This window comes from Bombyx mandarina, chromosome 03, assembly GCF_030267445.1.
Source record: "Bombyx mandarina strain Sakado chromosome 03, ASM3026744v2".
Lineage (NCBI taxonomy): Eukaryota > Metazoa > Arthropoda > Insecta > Lepidoptera > Bombycidae > Bombyx > Bombyx mandarina.
In genome coordinates, this window is record NC_143210.1 from 2,591,944 (window position 1) to 2,606,608 (window position 14,665).

The following is a 14,665-nucleotide window of genomic DNA, read 5'->3' on the forward strand; positions in this document are numbered from 1 at the left end:
TATTCCGAGCCTGGACTAAACATTTCACTGAAGAGTTGTAAATGAGGAGTCAAAGAGCATGGGGTTACCGACCACTGAGCTAAGAAATCAAGTTCACATTTTGGACAAGTCCCATGATCTCTACCCGTCTCGTGAACTCACCGTCGGAGTCGTCGTGTTCGTTGTTCGGGGGCTTCTGTAGCATCGACAGTTGCACCACCTTAATACCGCTCGTAGTGTCATTCTTGTTCAACGAATCATTACTGGCCGCCCCTGCAAGCAAATAAAATGTGGACATTAATTCAAATCGCCAATTCCTCTCGAAATGTTTTGATATCTTGATGTATTGATCTTTGATAAATTTTGTAGAATGCCTTTTTTTTCCTACCTAAGCTGAGAGCCTTGAGAGACTGTATAAGCGTAACCTTAACTAGTAGATGAGCTCACGGGGCTCAAACCTGACGACGTTGCTAACACGAACCCTAGCAAGAGTCGTGCTTCGCAGATTCTACCACCGGATCGGAAACGCTACCCACTGAGAAGATCCGGCGAGAAACTCAGTGGGCTGTGTCTGTGGGTTAATTTACTCGTCGAGCCCTTCGACGCAAGCGACGGGTTCGACGAGAACGATGACGTAGAATGCCAATTTTATATATCCATCTATAACCCAAGAAGAAAGAGAGAGAGAGAGAGAATATACTTTATTGCACACCAAAACACAATTTACATTAAAAACAGTCAAAAAGCAGATACGTTTGTACCATAGGCGGTCTTAATGTCAAAAGCGATCTCTTCCAGACAAGCGTTTCATTTATAGAAATTCTGGAAAATATAAAAATATAGCAGGTATGTTGCGGTGTACTATAGACAATACATTATTAAAGTAAAGACATACACACAATAAATAGATATATACCGTTTACATATAATATGAAATATATAATAACTATTTGATTTATTGACCAAGAGCAGTATAAGTAGTTAATTATTATTTAAATAATTAAGCCTTGGATATGTTTATCCAAGCGAGTAGGTACAGACCAAGTTAAAATGTTTAAGCTTCGTCAACATAGCTATTACAAATCTAGATTCGATACTGACTAATCAATTTATTATCTTATATTGTTGCGTCACTATTGCAAATTCTTATTTGGGAATGACCGACCGAAACATCTTTGATATTTCATATATTCAAAGATATTTCATTAAACCGTCAATGAAATGTAGATCAAAATTATTGACGTGCTGTTGAGAATTTCAAACAACTCGTCTTTTCAGTTATTTACCGCGGGACATCGTCCGACAGTTGCAATATTTTTTTTCTAATTTCATTAAAATCCGCGATATGTATTTCTTAATTTTGTTCTTTACGAAGACTACCAACTCAATTTCTGACAACAATGAATTTAACGAGCAGAATTTTAAATATATATTATAATATTATTATACATAATAGAATAACACAATTTTCAAGAAAATAAAGTAAATACTTATTTATTTAATCAGAATTATAACCTTTATATTCTTAGAGTCATTAAATAATAGAGCGTGTTTATACGTCAACATTAAAAATAAAAGACTATAAATTCAGGTTAAATGCTAACACAATTATAAGCCACGACTACATAATAACATAATTATGAAAGAAGTGGTAAGATTTAAATTTTACTTAAAATAATTTGTTTCGAAGTTACTGGGAACGAGTTTATTTTGATGTTCACGAGCGGTGGCAGCCACTACTAGTCCGCCTATTAGCGCTATCATTGTTGATCGGTGTGCTTAAAATTGAGGGCGTCAGCGCAAAAGTGGCATAAGCTTACCATAGTTACTATGGAGCCAATTAGGTTTCAATTTTTATAAATTTGAACTTGAGTAGGCAAAAAAACAATACACGCAAAAATAATGTTTACAAAGCTATCTGTTATCTATGGGTGAAACTATGGATAGGCCGGTTTTGCATGAAAATTTATTATATTTTAAATAAATTCTAATATACGTCATATAAGCTTGAATATAAATGATTGTGGTTTAGGCCACTTTTTCGCTGATGGCCTCAATTAAAGTATACGGATTAGAGGCCCGGTTGTATTTGAGCGATGCAAATTAAATATTATATGCATATTCAAATTGTCTTACAGTTTGATAACGGTATTAATACTGTAGATATAGCGACGAAAGGGAAGATCTTCCACCGAGCGGGTGATATGTCTCGGTAGATCGACGCTGGGATGCGACGGTCCGAATGTTGTTTTTTTTGATACCTAAGCTCGTGGTCTAGGGCGACCATGTCAGCATCGCCAGGCTAGTGGGTGAGCTTACGGGGCTCAAACCTGACGATGTTGCTAGCACGAACCCTAGCAAGAGCCGTGCTTCGCAGAACCTATCACCGGTTCGAAAACGAGACCCACTGAGAAGATCCGACGAAGAAACTCAGTGGACTGTGTCTGTGGGTTAATTTACTCGTCGAGTCGGTGCTTGGGGTACCTAAAAGCGCCGTTACTGGATCGGGAGGATACGAGATGACTTAGGCCGAATGTTGTTGTTCGGAACTTGTATATATGCAAGCTTATCTTGAAAATGTCGTAAGCGAGATTCAGATTCATCTGTCAAATATCCTGTGTGATGGCTACCCGCCACAAATAAGCATTTAACATTCTCTTCACTCTTTACTTCAAGTTTCCTTTTCTCTTTTCCAAGAAAAGAAAAAACAATACAACGGACTGTTGTTGTTCAAAAAAACAATAGTCCGCATTGTGTAATAAAATTGTTAGTTTTTTTTTAATTATCGATCAATTTTACCGACCGCGGTGAGAATTAGAACTGTCGGTATAAGAATGAAGAAGGAGGAATCAAAATTTCAACAGCCCCTTGCGAGCAATCAAAATCGTTTATTCTATTCTAATTCTACAAAATTAAGTTTAAAATAACAAAACGGGTTTTAAAAAAAACGAAAAATAACATTTGAAATTTACGTGAACACAACGTTTACCAATTCCGTTCATAATGCCCTTCAAACCGGATTAAACTGCTAAAATTTACTTTAAAAATAAAATTGTACTATTAATTAGAACGTCGTTTTAAATCGTTCACTACCGGCTTACGTCACCGCAAGACACAGAATACGTTTTCTACACAATGGAATAGGTATTTAAAAAGATTAAAATAAAAAAAAAAGTTGCAGTCACAGTCTAGCGATTTTGAAAAGATGAAATATTTATTAACTAATTATTTTTATTCTTTAATTATGTTAGATTTTTGTTGTAATATGTTTGTGGTTTTTTTTCTTCATGTGATACTAATGATAATGTATTCTTGAGCTATATGGTTTTTTTTTTCTGGTAAATCTCGAATAGTCTTCGATGTAACTATCGCGAAATACATATTATGACGGAAACATTAAATATTATTATTGATAGCTGAGTCCCGCCATGTTGACCGTGGTTGTTATCGTACGGCGGGTGACGCTGTGGGACGAAGCTACTCTAAAAAAAGGAGCCTAAGTTCCTTCTTTCGTCATCAGCTACCTATCAGTGAAAGTCTCGTCAAAATCGGCCCAGCCGTTCCAGAGATTAGCCGGAACAAACAGACAGACAGACAAACACAAAAATTGTAAAAATGTTATTTTGGTGTGGTGGAGAGGGCTGCTGCCGTTTTCCAGTGAATTCTTTTGACCGGAAGATAGAGTGATGTGATACTCTAGCTTCTAGCTTTTATATAATATTTGTTATCCTTCATAAATCTGAGTTTACGAAGAACCCCTTAACGATAGGCAGCTTGGCTCTGTCACAACACACCATTAGGTGAGCCGTGAGCTCATCCACCCATATAAGCAATAAAATAAAAAGTACATTTACAATACATGGATTGGAAAATTGTGAAGTGATATTTGGTACGATACTTCTTAATCCAATAGTTGGTTGTGAGGCAAAAACGTCCCCTTCATGCATTTTTCTCTCTCACCCTCCTTCTCTCTATCTCTGTCTTTTACATATACGGATATAAATGGTCGTGTATCGAGATTTTCAAGTAGACGTTCATTGAACGCAGACAGTTAATTATAACCTTAACATTTTATTGATCCTTTTAAATATATCATTTATAATTGACTATTTTTCATATGAAATCTTTAAATACATCATTCATTTTATAAAGAATTTTTTGCATGTATTTTTTTATAAATGTATGACCCAATTTTTATAATTATGCTTTTAAATATCCGTCTTAGTTCCGAATCTACTAAGCATTTTCTTACGAAATCTTTAAATGTTGTAATTAAAACGATTATTATAGCTTTACTTTTGCAATAAACAAGAAATAACATATTCAGCAGACTGTGTGAAGTTTCTCCAATTTCTAAACGAAACAAAACCAAATCATTTTATTTTTTACCTAGAATAAAATTCACACGATTATATTATTTCTATTCACCTATTTCACTAGATGTAATTATAATAACAACAAATGTATTGCGATATAAATGCCGAGATAATAATCAAAATACAGGCTGTTTTAATAAACATTTTTTTTTAATTAGTTACTGGTAAAGACATTTAAGCTCATATTACCTTGGTACTTACTTATTTGCATATCAAAGCTATATTTATTACGGTTTCAAGCGTGCGCATAAACTATTATTATTAAGCCATATCTAATTAATCTATGTCGTAGTAGTACTCTGAATACGAACCTTTCCCTCGTCATAAATGCTCTCCCTTTCCCAATCCCTTATAAAACTTGATTTTTCTCTGACGCGTGACGTAGTTTTTTTTTTTAAATATTCATTGTCTAACAGCGGATTGGAGTCATTTAAAACATTCAACATCCTGTAGTGTGTTTTTTTTCTCTTTCAACTTTAATTTCTGTGCTTCATAAATTATAACCGAGATACAGTTTTTCGTGTCGTGTCTTACATATATGGTAAGCTTGATTGTTAGCCAGCTTTTTTTATCTAAATACGTACTATACCAGCACGTTAGAACAAGTTTCTGTACCATTTAAATTGCGCCTTTATTATTTTTGTGTATTGAAATAATAGTAATAAGTTATGTTAAGTATGACTGACTCGGTGGTGCAGCGCCTCTTGAATAGTTGCGCTGAGGGTCGTGGGTTCGATTCCCACATCGGGCAAACATTTGTGTGTTGAACAGGTCTGTTTGCTCTTTGTCTGTGTGTGTATTATCTATATATGTTTATATTTAGATGTATATAAGTATGTTTGTCAGTCTCCGGTACTCATAGCACTTATCAGCCCACAGACGTCCACTGCTGGACATAGGCCTCCTCCAAGCCTCGCCACAAAGACCGGTCCTGCGCTGCCTGCATCCAGCGGATCCTCGCGAACCTCAATAGGTCGTCCGTCCATCTTGTGAGACGCCGACCGGTGGTAGGACCTCTTGTGAGTCCGCGCGGGTAGGTACCACCGCCCTGCTTATTTCTGCCGTGAAGCAGTAATGCGTTTCGGTTTGAAGGGCGGGGCAGCCGTTGTAACTATAGTGAGATCTTATAGCTTATATCTCAAGGTGGGTGGCGCATTTACGTTGTAGATGTCTATGGGCTCCAGTAACCACTTAACACCAGGTGAGCTCATCCACCCATCTAAGCAATAAAAAAATAATTAAAAAAGCTTACCCACGCTACGCCTTAACACAGAGAATCCTAATTTGGGGCCGAATTATCGTGCCCGATTTGTTCCCAGTTATTACGTTGATGGTTTAGAAACAGATAGCGTGGACTTTCGATTTATTAGTGTATTAATTCATTTATTTTAATTTTTGATAGTCCACTCTATATGTTACCGTGACATGGCTTACTGACCTTAGTATTGGTTTCAGAGGGACGAAGGGCCGTATAATGACCAACAACACGAGAACGATACTAAGTAAAGATTAACCAATAACAGTCTTAGTATTAATGTAATCTTAGGTGTATGAATCATTCGTTACTTACCTGACTGTAGTTTAGATCACAACGAAGCTTTCGAACATAACAGCTACGAGGTCAAATCAGGTCATTATAATACTAGCACATTGCTAATGCTATATCTGCTCGGTATTGGTTATTTTCTAACACGTGCCTCTCATGAGATCGGGTAGGGTCTCTAAGTATAGGAACATATATGGATAAGCTGCTGATTACCGCTCTAGGAATGTTTTGAAGAAAAAAAAGTGGCAATTTCGGTCCTCTTAGAGATATGCAAAATTAAGATATAAAAATATCGACAGTTTGAAGCCAGCCCTTTTTCTGATTTCGATCTTTAATTTGAGTTTAATCGATCGCTACCAAACTTGACGGGATAAGATTTATTGAAAATTTTGATCGAAAAGGGTCCACTGTTAAGTCTAATAGGGAACTTACATATATTCACATATCGACTTTTGTATACAAATAGATTTGCATCTCGTTTACAATTCTATTATGAATACAATTATTATGTTTTTCTTTTAAGTAAGTATTTTTGAAGTATTCCTTTGATTTATTAAAAAAAAAAAAACTGTTCCACATACAAGTCCAGTTGTGACACAGGAAATAATAATGATAGCTTATCTTGTATATTGTTAAAAAATATCTAAAAACCAAACAATTAATTAAAACGAGAAAATAACTGGTTTTTTTAATTAATTTAAAAAAAAACTGTATAAATCATCTATTACGTAGATAAATCGAAACGAGATCAATAAAACTTTAACGGGCAAACTTTGCACGTGTCGGAGACACGAAAAAAAAAAACAACAATAATGTAATAAAAAAATCTAATAAAAATAAATTTATACGCGGTTGGTATTTTAAGTTATAATCTTGGATTTTAACCTTTTTTTTTAAAGCTCAATATAATTACGTCCCTGACTTCCAAGAATTAAAAAAAAAAAAAAAACAACAAGAATTAAGTACCGTGCCGCCGCAGTTCCTTTTTTATTTGAATACGTGTTTGGGGGTCAAATATTTTTGTAATTTCGAATATTTTTTTTATTACCTTCGTCGTCTTTTCACACAATTTCAGACACACGTCTTAACGTCAAATGTTCGTAAAGGTCATTCCCGCCTTTTCATTTTGACGCGTGATCATTGAATCGAAGTTTTGTTAAAATAAATATGTATGTTTCGCATAAGATTCACGAACATACGTAAAGAAGACGCAACCATACTTTTGTCTTTTCTCTCCCTTAATATAACATACTGCTAACATATTAAATACGTATCAAAATATCTACACTATCGAGATTACTGAAGTAGTTTACTCATACATTATCTACAATCAATAACTGGAACGAAAAATAATAATTTTAATTTTATGACTTTTAAGATCACGTTTGCCAGTAAAACCGCTATTTCTAGAATGATAACCTAAAAAAAAACAAACTCCCCTCCAAAATAACGGATTTAGAATAATCATTATTATTTTGAATACACACACTTGTATTATTTGAAAACGTTCAACTGGTTGACTAGTATTTTTAGAGTTCCGCAACAACCGTATAGTAAAACAGAATCCTTGTAATTTCACCGAGTAACATAGATGACAGTTTTATTTGCCACCAGTCATGTGTTCACCCGATCCACGCTTGTTCATTTTGATTGATTTTTCTTTTGCTACATTTAGAGATTTTTTGAAACTGGCAACATAAAATGTGAATAGTTTTTTGTTAGTTAGAATTTAGTTTAGAATTAAATTTTTCTTAGTTAGTTAAAATTAGAATGTTAATTTTTATAGTATATTATTTATATTTTGTACATAAGTAATGACTTTAGAGTTAATTTTTGATTGACCACATTCGTAACTAAACTTATAGTTCATATAGCATGTCGTCTTAAACACGAAGTAATTGCACCTGTGTGATGTGGTTGTTATAATGACCGATCCGTTCAGTCAAGACCTTTGTAATATTTACCATTTTCTCCTAATGAAAAATTAGTTCCATAAAACTTAACTTGTAGAATACGTTTTACGCAAATTTATGCTTTATCTAATGAGTATTATGTTGCTATGAGTAACTGTAGACTTTTACATGTTTCGACGACCTTGTTGGTCAAGTGGTTAGTGACCTTGGTAAGACAGAATTCTGTTTGATTCCCGGTCAAAGTTAATATGTTTGCAAAAGATATTTGGTATTCGGTCTTCTATTCTAGCTGTTCTCGTAATATATTTCCAGTACCCATAATTCTAAGGTCATTTAAAAGGTTAAAGTAGGGTAAACTCTTTATTTTACTACAAATGGAAAACATTAAATCCAAAAAATGTTATCGCTAAGATGTGTGGACGAGCTCACAGCCCACCTGGTGTTAAGTGGTTACTGGAGCCCATAGACATCTACAGCGTAAATGCGCCACACACCTTGAGATATAAGTTCTAAGGTCTCAGTATAGTTACAACGGCTGACCCACCCTTCAAGCCGAAACGCATTACTGCTTCATGGCAGAAATAGGCGGGACGGTGGTACCTACCCGTGCGGACTCACAAGAGGTCCTACCACCAGTAATTACGCAAATTATAATTTTGCGGGTTTGATTTTTATTACACGATGTTATTCCTTCACCGTGGAAGTCAATCGTGAACATTTGTTAAGTACGTATTTCATTAGAAAAATTGGTACCCGCCTGCGGGATTCGAACACCGGTACATCGCTAGATACGAATGCACCGGACGTCTTATCCTTTAGGCCACGACGACTTCAAGACTTGTCTTCCAGACAATCATCAGGTCAACTAGAATCATTTCAGGAAACAAATTATTATACAGTGTATTAATCGATTTATATATAAATACATAATCATTAACAAGATAATATCGCTACATTAAACATAAATATGAATAAACAATTTACACAATTTACATAAATACCTATGAAATATAAATGGAATATTTGTGTACTGATTAGACATTTTTCCCTATTTACTTTACTTAAGTTTATTTATTTAATATTTATAAATTTACAATGACGTCTCACTAGTTGAGTACAAAATCACCTTTCTAGTGTATATTAGTATGTAAATTCATCTCTAGTACGGAACCCATTATTCTGCGTAATCTAACGCACACACGCCCGGTTTGTTATTAACTACATTGGCAGAGAAGTTATAGTCCCAATTCTTATTGTCTCGCGTGCCTTTGACATTCAACTGTACACAGACTACCGTGCCGTTAACGTATAAGTTATAACGTAAGTATTAATTTAATATGATGAAATCAATTGAATATATATTTTAAAACCAAATGAATATATTTTATAATTCATACTGAGCGAGCGTATTTTTTAATACCCGTTAATAAACATTTTGAAGCAAGATAATAAAAGTTACACCTAATTAACTAAGGATTATAGCTTATATTTCAATGTTTACCGCAACGAAAACTGATAAGCTTTTTTTTCGGCAGCTTTTAGAAATAAATAATACTGTTTAAAAACATAAGCAAGACTCTACCAAACGAATAGTCTACTTATCCTAGTCATCCTGGTCAGGATATAAAACTTATACTCAGTCAGGTCAGGATATAAGACTTATACTGTGGCGGTAGCTATCAAGCAACACAAGATAATTCACAGATGCTTGAATTTTGCTTACGACATTTCCAAGATAAGTTTGTATACTTTTAACTCACAGACACAGACCACTGAGTTTCTCGCCCGGATCTTCTCAGTGGGTCGTGTTTGTGATCCGATGGTAGACTCTGCGAAGCACTGCTTTTGTTAGCAACGTCCACAGGTTAGAGCCCCGTAAATTCAACTACTCGCCCGGTGAATCTAGTATGAGTATGACCCTTCGAGGTCATTAGAATAGGTAGGGAAACAAAAAAAATACCATTCGAACCGTCGGTCTACCGAGCAATTTCACCCATTCAGTGAAAGATCTTCCCTTTGTCGTTAAACTACCCAAAATATAATAATTATTATATTGTCATCGGACCTTGACACGTGTGTAAATTCTCAAGTTAATCGGACGTCTGGTGAAAATTACGTTGTAAGATCCCGTTATATAGATACGATTGTTAGACGTGTTAAAAGCCAAGCACACATTACACTCGACATAGTTACAAAAATAATATAATTGAAACAATCTAAAAATTTTAAAAAGTACAAAGATTTGCCGTCAGCAATGAAAGGCAAAAAAACAGCTCATCCGACGTCTAGGTCATTATTTTAGTTTCCGCCCACAAGGTAATATGCACGATGTTTTGTAATTGCATTACAAAAAAAAAAATACTGCAACAAAACTGCTTTACACTGAGCGACCACTGCGCGACATTTAATTAAAATGATAAAAATAGATTTAAATTTTTTATTGCTTTTTTAGTATTCTAATAAATTATTTGTGGGTTTCTAATATTTAGTTAAAAATAATAAATTTTGGTGACATAGCGTTTATAATGAAGTAGAATTTGTGTAGTGTATAATTGTGTAGAATTTGTAAATGATAGATTTCTAAGGAATACCGAAAGCGCATGTAACGAGGAAGATAGTCCTTTCTAGGAAATGATCGTAATTATTTCTATGTCGTCATGAACTAGCAACGGAAAATGAAATGGGCAGTCGCCCCGGTGTTTGCTCAAGACTGTTGACCCCTCGTCATCAAATTTGTCTTTTGTGATAGATTGCGTGCAGTGAGTTACATAGTACATCCGTAAAATAGGGATTCGTACTATCGGACAGTGCTGGCGATTCCTGAAACGTCATTCTAAAATATCGTGGCGAATGTCCAGTATTTGAAATCGTCGTGGCCTTAAGGATAAGACGTCCGGTGCATTCTTGTATGTAGCGATGCATCAGTGTTCGAATCCAGGCAGGTACCAATCTTAAACCTCTCTCGACCGGGTATCCGTAAACGGATTCCCCAGCGTTAAAAGAAGAAAAAAAGGTACCAATCTTTTCAATGAAATACGTACCTACTTAACAAATGTTCACGATTGACTACGATAGTGAAAAAAAATGTACTTCAAACCCGAGTAAGTATTTAAAGTCTTCGTAGGCTAAATGATAAGACCGCCGACAAGCTCGCATCGAGAGAAGAAACTATGTCGATGTTCCTTTTTTTTATTTATTGCTTAGATGGTTCGACGAGCTCACAGTCCACCTGGTGTTAAGTGGTTACTGGAGCCCATAGACATCTACAACGTAAATGCGCCACCCACCTTGAGATATAAGTTCTAAGATCTCAGTATAGTTACACAGTTAGTCCTTCGAATCACTTTCCAATTTTTCTAATGATATACGTACTTGATCCCTAATCTTGTAAGACTTCCACGATCAAGGAATAATAGTACCATATGGAGTAAAGTAAAAGCATAAAAAGCAACCCCCAAAAATTTTCTATTTGCGTAATTCCTGATGGTATTGTGAATGCACATGGACAGATACCACCACTCTATCAATTTGCGCAGCACTATTGTCTTCTAGTTAGTGGGACAGTTTATACTGTACAATTCAGACTAAGACCTCATATCTCAAGGTGGGTGGCGGCATTCACGTTCTGATGTATATGGGCTCCGATAGCAACTTAAAACCTTAAGTTATAACACATAAGGTCGTTAGTGCGATCGCCAACACAAGGAATTAAAAAAAAAAAAACAAATTGATATTACTGTGTGCGTTCATAATAATTTTAAAATGTCAGACATATTTCATATGTGTGTGATTCATGTTGGGCAACCAAAAAGTTTAATTTTTGTGTCTGGATATTTTTAATTTTAATTAAATTATACGCGATGCTAATATAAAGAATGTTTTATTTTACGTTTCATTATAGTTTTTTTTGCGACCTCTGCTCGTTGTTTGGATCGTATTATAATTGGCAAATGCATTCAATTTAAAATAATTAAAATATAGTAGTATCCGCTTAAATTTTAGTATGAATACATAATTTCGTTGCAATTGTTTCCCTGATATCTGATTATTTTACGTCATATAGAGATTTTTTTAAATAATTATATCCTTTATGCTATATTTTATATTTTTGTATTTTATTTAATTCGAAACAGCTCACAGAGTTTATTTTATTAGTTTTACAATTTCACGGAATTTCACTTAACGTCAAATATTTTTTTAAATATAAAATATAAATTTTGTAATTTAATTAAGTAATATTTCCTCTTCACTATATTGTATTGTTTGAAATGAAACTGCAATAATTCATTTCTTTAATTCGTTTTTCTTGACATTCAAGTTTTATTTTTGATATCGTTTTATTAGTGCAAAATGCCATATCATTTATAAATGTTATAAAATTTAAATTATGCTGCTACGACGTTGTGATTGCGTGATTTTTCTACAAAATCTATGAAGTATTCTAATACGCTTTTATTAGCTTCAGACGTATGTATGTTTGTAACGGAATCTTTGAACATGGTGGTCTTTTACTGGTGGTAGGACCTCTTGTGAGTCCGCGCGGGTAGGTACCACCACCCCGCCTATTTCTGCCGTGAAGCAGTAATGCGTTTCGGTTTGAAGGGTGGGGCAGCCGTTGTAACTATACGTGGGACTTTAGAACTTATATCTCAAGGTGGGTGGCGCATTTACGTTGTGGATGTCTATGGGCTCCAGTAACCACTTAACACCAGGTGGGCTGTAAGCTCGTCCACCCATCTAAGCAATAAAAAAAAAACATGATTTTGACCACCTTCAATTTTATTTATTTTATAATGCTACTGTAACGTACGCTTTTATCTATTTTCGTTTCTAGTAAACATGATAACTTTCTTTAATATTTATAATCTAGTTTTGAATTTCATTACTATTTTTTTTGTTTAAATTCTTCTTTTTCCTTTCATAATGACAGAAATATGAGTGAGGAATGTTTAAACGACAGTTTTTCGGACATTCGACTTCTGATAGTTTTACCTACCTACCTGACTAGGGACGAAGTTATATAAATAATTACTAACAATCACGCCACGTTAACTGGTCCCGTGATAAGTTCGTAAAGAACTTGTGTTACAGGTACCAGATAACGGAAATAAATGTAAGATTTTTATTATACACATACATATATTTAATATAGATTCATAACCCTGGAAAAGACATATTTTTATATTTATCATATAAATATTTTCCCTTGGCGGGATTCGAACCCGCAGCCCCCTTGTGTAGTGACCATGTCACTTACCACTACACCAGACGGCCGTTAACTGGGATATCTTACTATTAATACGGACGGAAATTGTGATGGGCTCGCACCGTATCTTCCGATTTAAAACCGTCTCACTTAAGTGATGGTAATAAATAATTTATTGTAATTACATAACAGCTATTTAATAATTTTCGCTGTAAATATATGTCGGGGAAACTGTGATGCCATCTCTCGGGAATCGTGCTACATTTCGTTTAGCTACTAAACTAATAACCATCTCCGACATAATAATATATGATAATTAAACAACGTGAAGAAATAAGTTTTTATTACAATATTTTCCGTTGTGAATAAGAAAAATAGCAATTAAAGATGTCTGGTATCAGGTGACTGACTACGTTGTTCATTTCTGTAGGTAGGATAATTTAGGATAATTTGTTAAAATACATCAAAATGTTAAGCCAGTAGAGAATGCCAAATAATTACATATGTACATATATATATACATACTCTCAAAAAACTTTTACTGGTGGTAGGACCTCTTGTGAGTCCATGCGGGTGGGTATCACCGCCCTGCCCATTTCTGCCGTGAAGCAGTTATGCGTTTCGGTTTGAAGGGCGGGGCAGCCGTTGTAACTATACTAAGACCTTAGAACTTATATCTCAAGGTGGGTGGCGCATTTACGTTGTAGATGTCTATGGGCTCCAGTACTCACTTAACACCAGGTGGGCTGTGAGCTCGTCCACCCATCTAAGCAATAAATAAAAAAAAAACATTAGCAAGCCTCTGTCGACAGTAAAAATAATCTTGACAATAACTCCACAAATATATTTTCATGATTCGTGACGTGAAAAGTTGTGTTTTATAAAGAGAAAATCCGGTTTGCATTTTATTTACGAGCTATATTATTATTATGTCATTGTTTAGTTCCGGGTGATTATTTTTAAATTTTCTATTGAAATCGGGAACTTTGTAAATTTATACAAATTGCTTATGTCGTTGCCTAGTTAAAATGTATCCAGTAAACACGTTTATTAAACAAAAGAACTAAACAATCTCATAACAGACACATTTAAGAATTTGTATTAATCTCTATATATAAAAATGAATTGCTGCTCGTTAGTCTAGCTAAAACTCGAGAACAGCTGAACCGATTTGGCTAATTTTGGTCTTGAATTATTCGTGGAAGTCCAGAGAAGGTTTAAAAGGTAGATAAATATGAAAATTCTCGGAATTAAATGAAAATAACAATTTTGTTTTTCCTTTTATGTGTCTCCCGTCGGACGGATTCCTTTGGTTTGTTTTAAGTTTATTTTATACAAAAGTTTAGGTCTTTTATTTATCGATTGAAGCACTATGAAGTCTGCCGGGTCAGCTAGTTACATTATAAAATTAAATTTGGATAAAAATTAGTAATTCCGATTTTGATTTTTTGCATAGTTATTTCTCTTACATTTTTCAATTTTTAATTTTGGCCGAAAACCACAATGACTTTGCAGTTGGGAAGAAAAAGGTAAGAAACAACGTAACACAATTAAAGCCGGCTAATAATATAATCTAATCGTTTCTAAGATCAAATTCGTGACATTTAAAATGAATTGCTATTACGAGGAAAAACCCTAAATTTAA

The 14,665-nt window shown here is 34.4% G+C and overlaps 1 protein-coding gene across 2 annotated transcripts in view; it reads right to left on the reverse strand.

Annotated features, from left to right (window-relative positions):
* The window catches only part of LOC114251618 (uncharacterized), a 52,803-nt gene that overhangs the window by 17,539 nt on the left and 20,599 nt on the right, over positions 1–14,665 (reverse strand). For both annotated transcript variants that reach the window (XM_089736606.1, XM_028185957.2), the window contains exon 6: positions 142–252. In XM_089736606.1, coding sequence (XP_089592732.1) covers positions 142–252 — 111 coding nt within the window. The remainder of the gene's footprint in view (positions 1–141; positions 253–14,665) is intronic.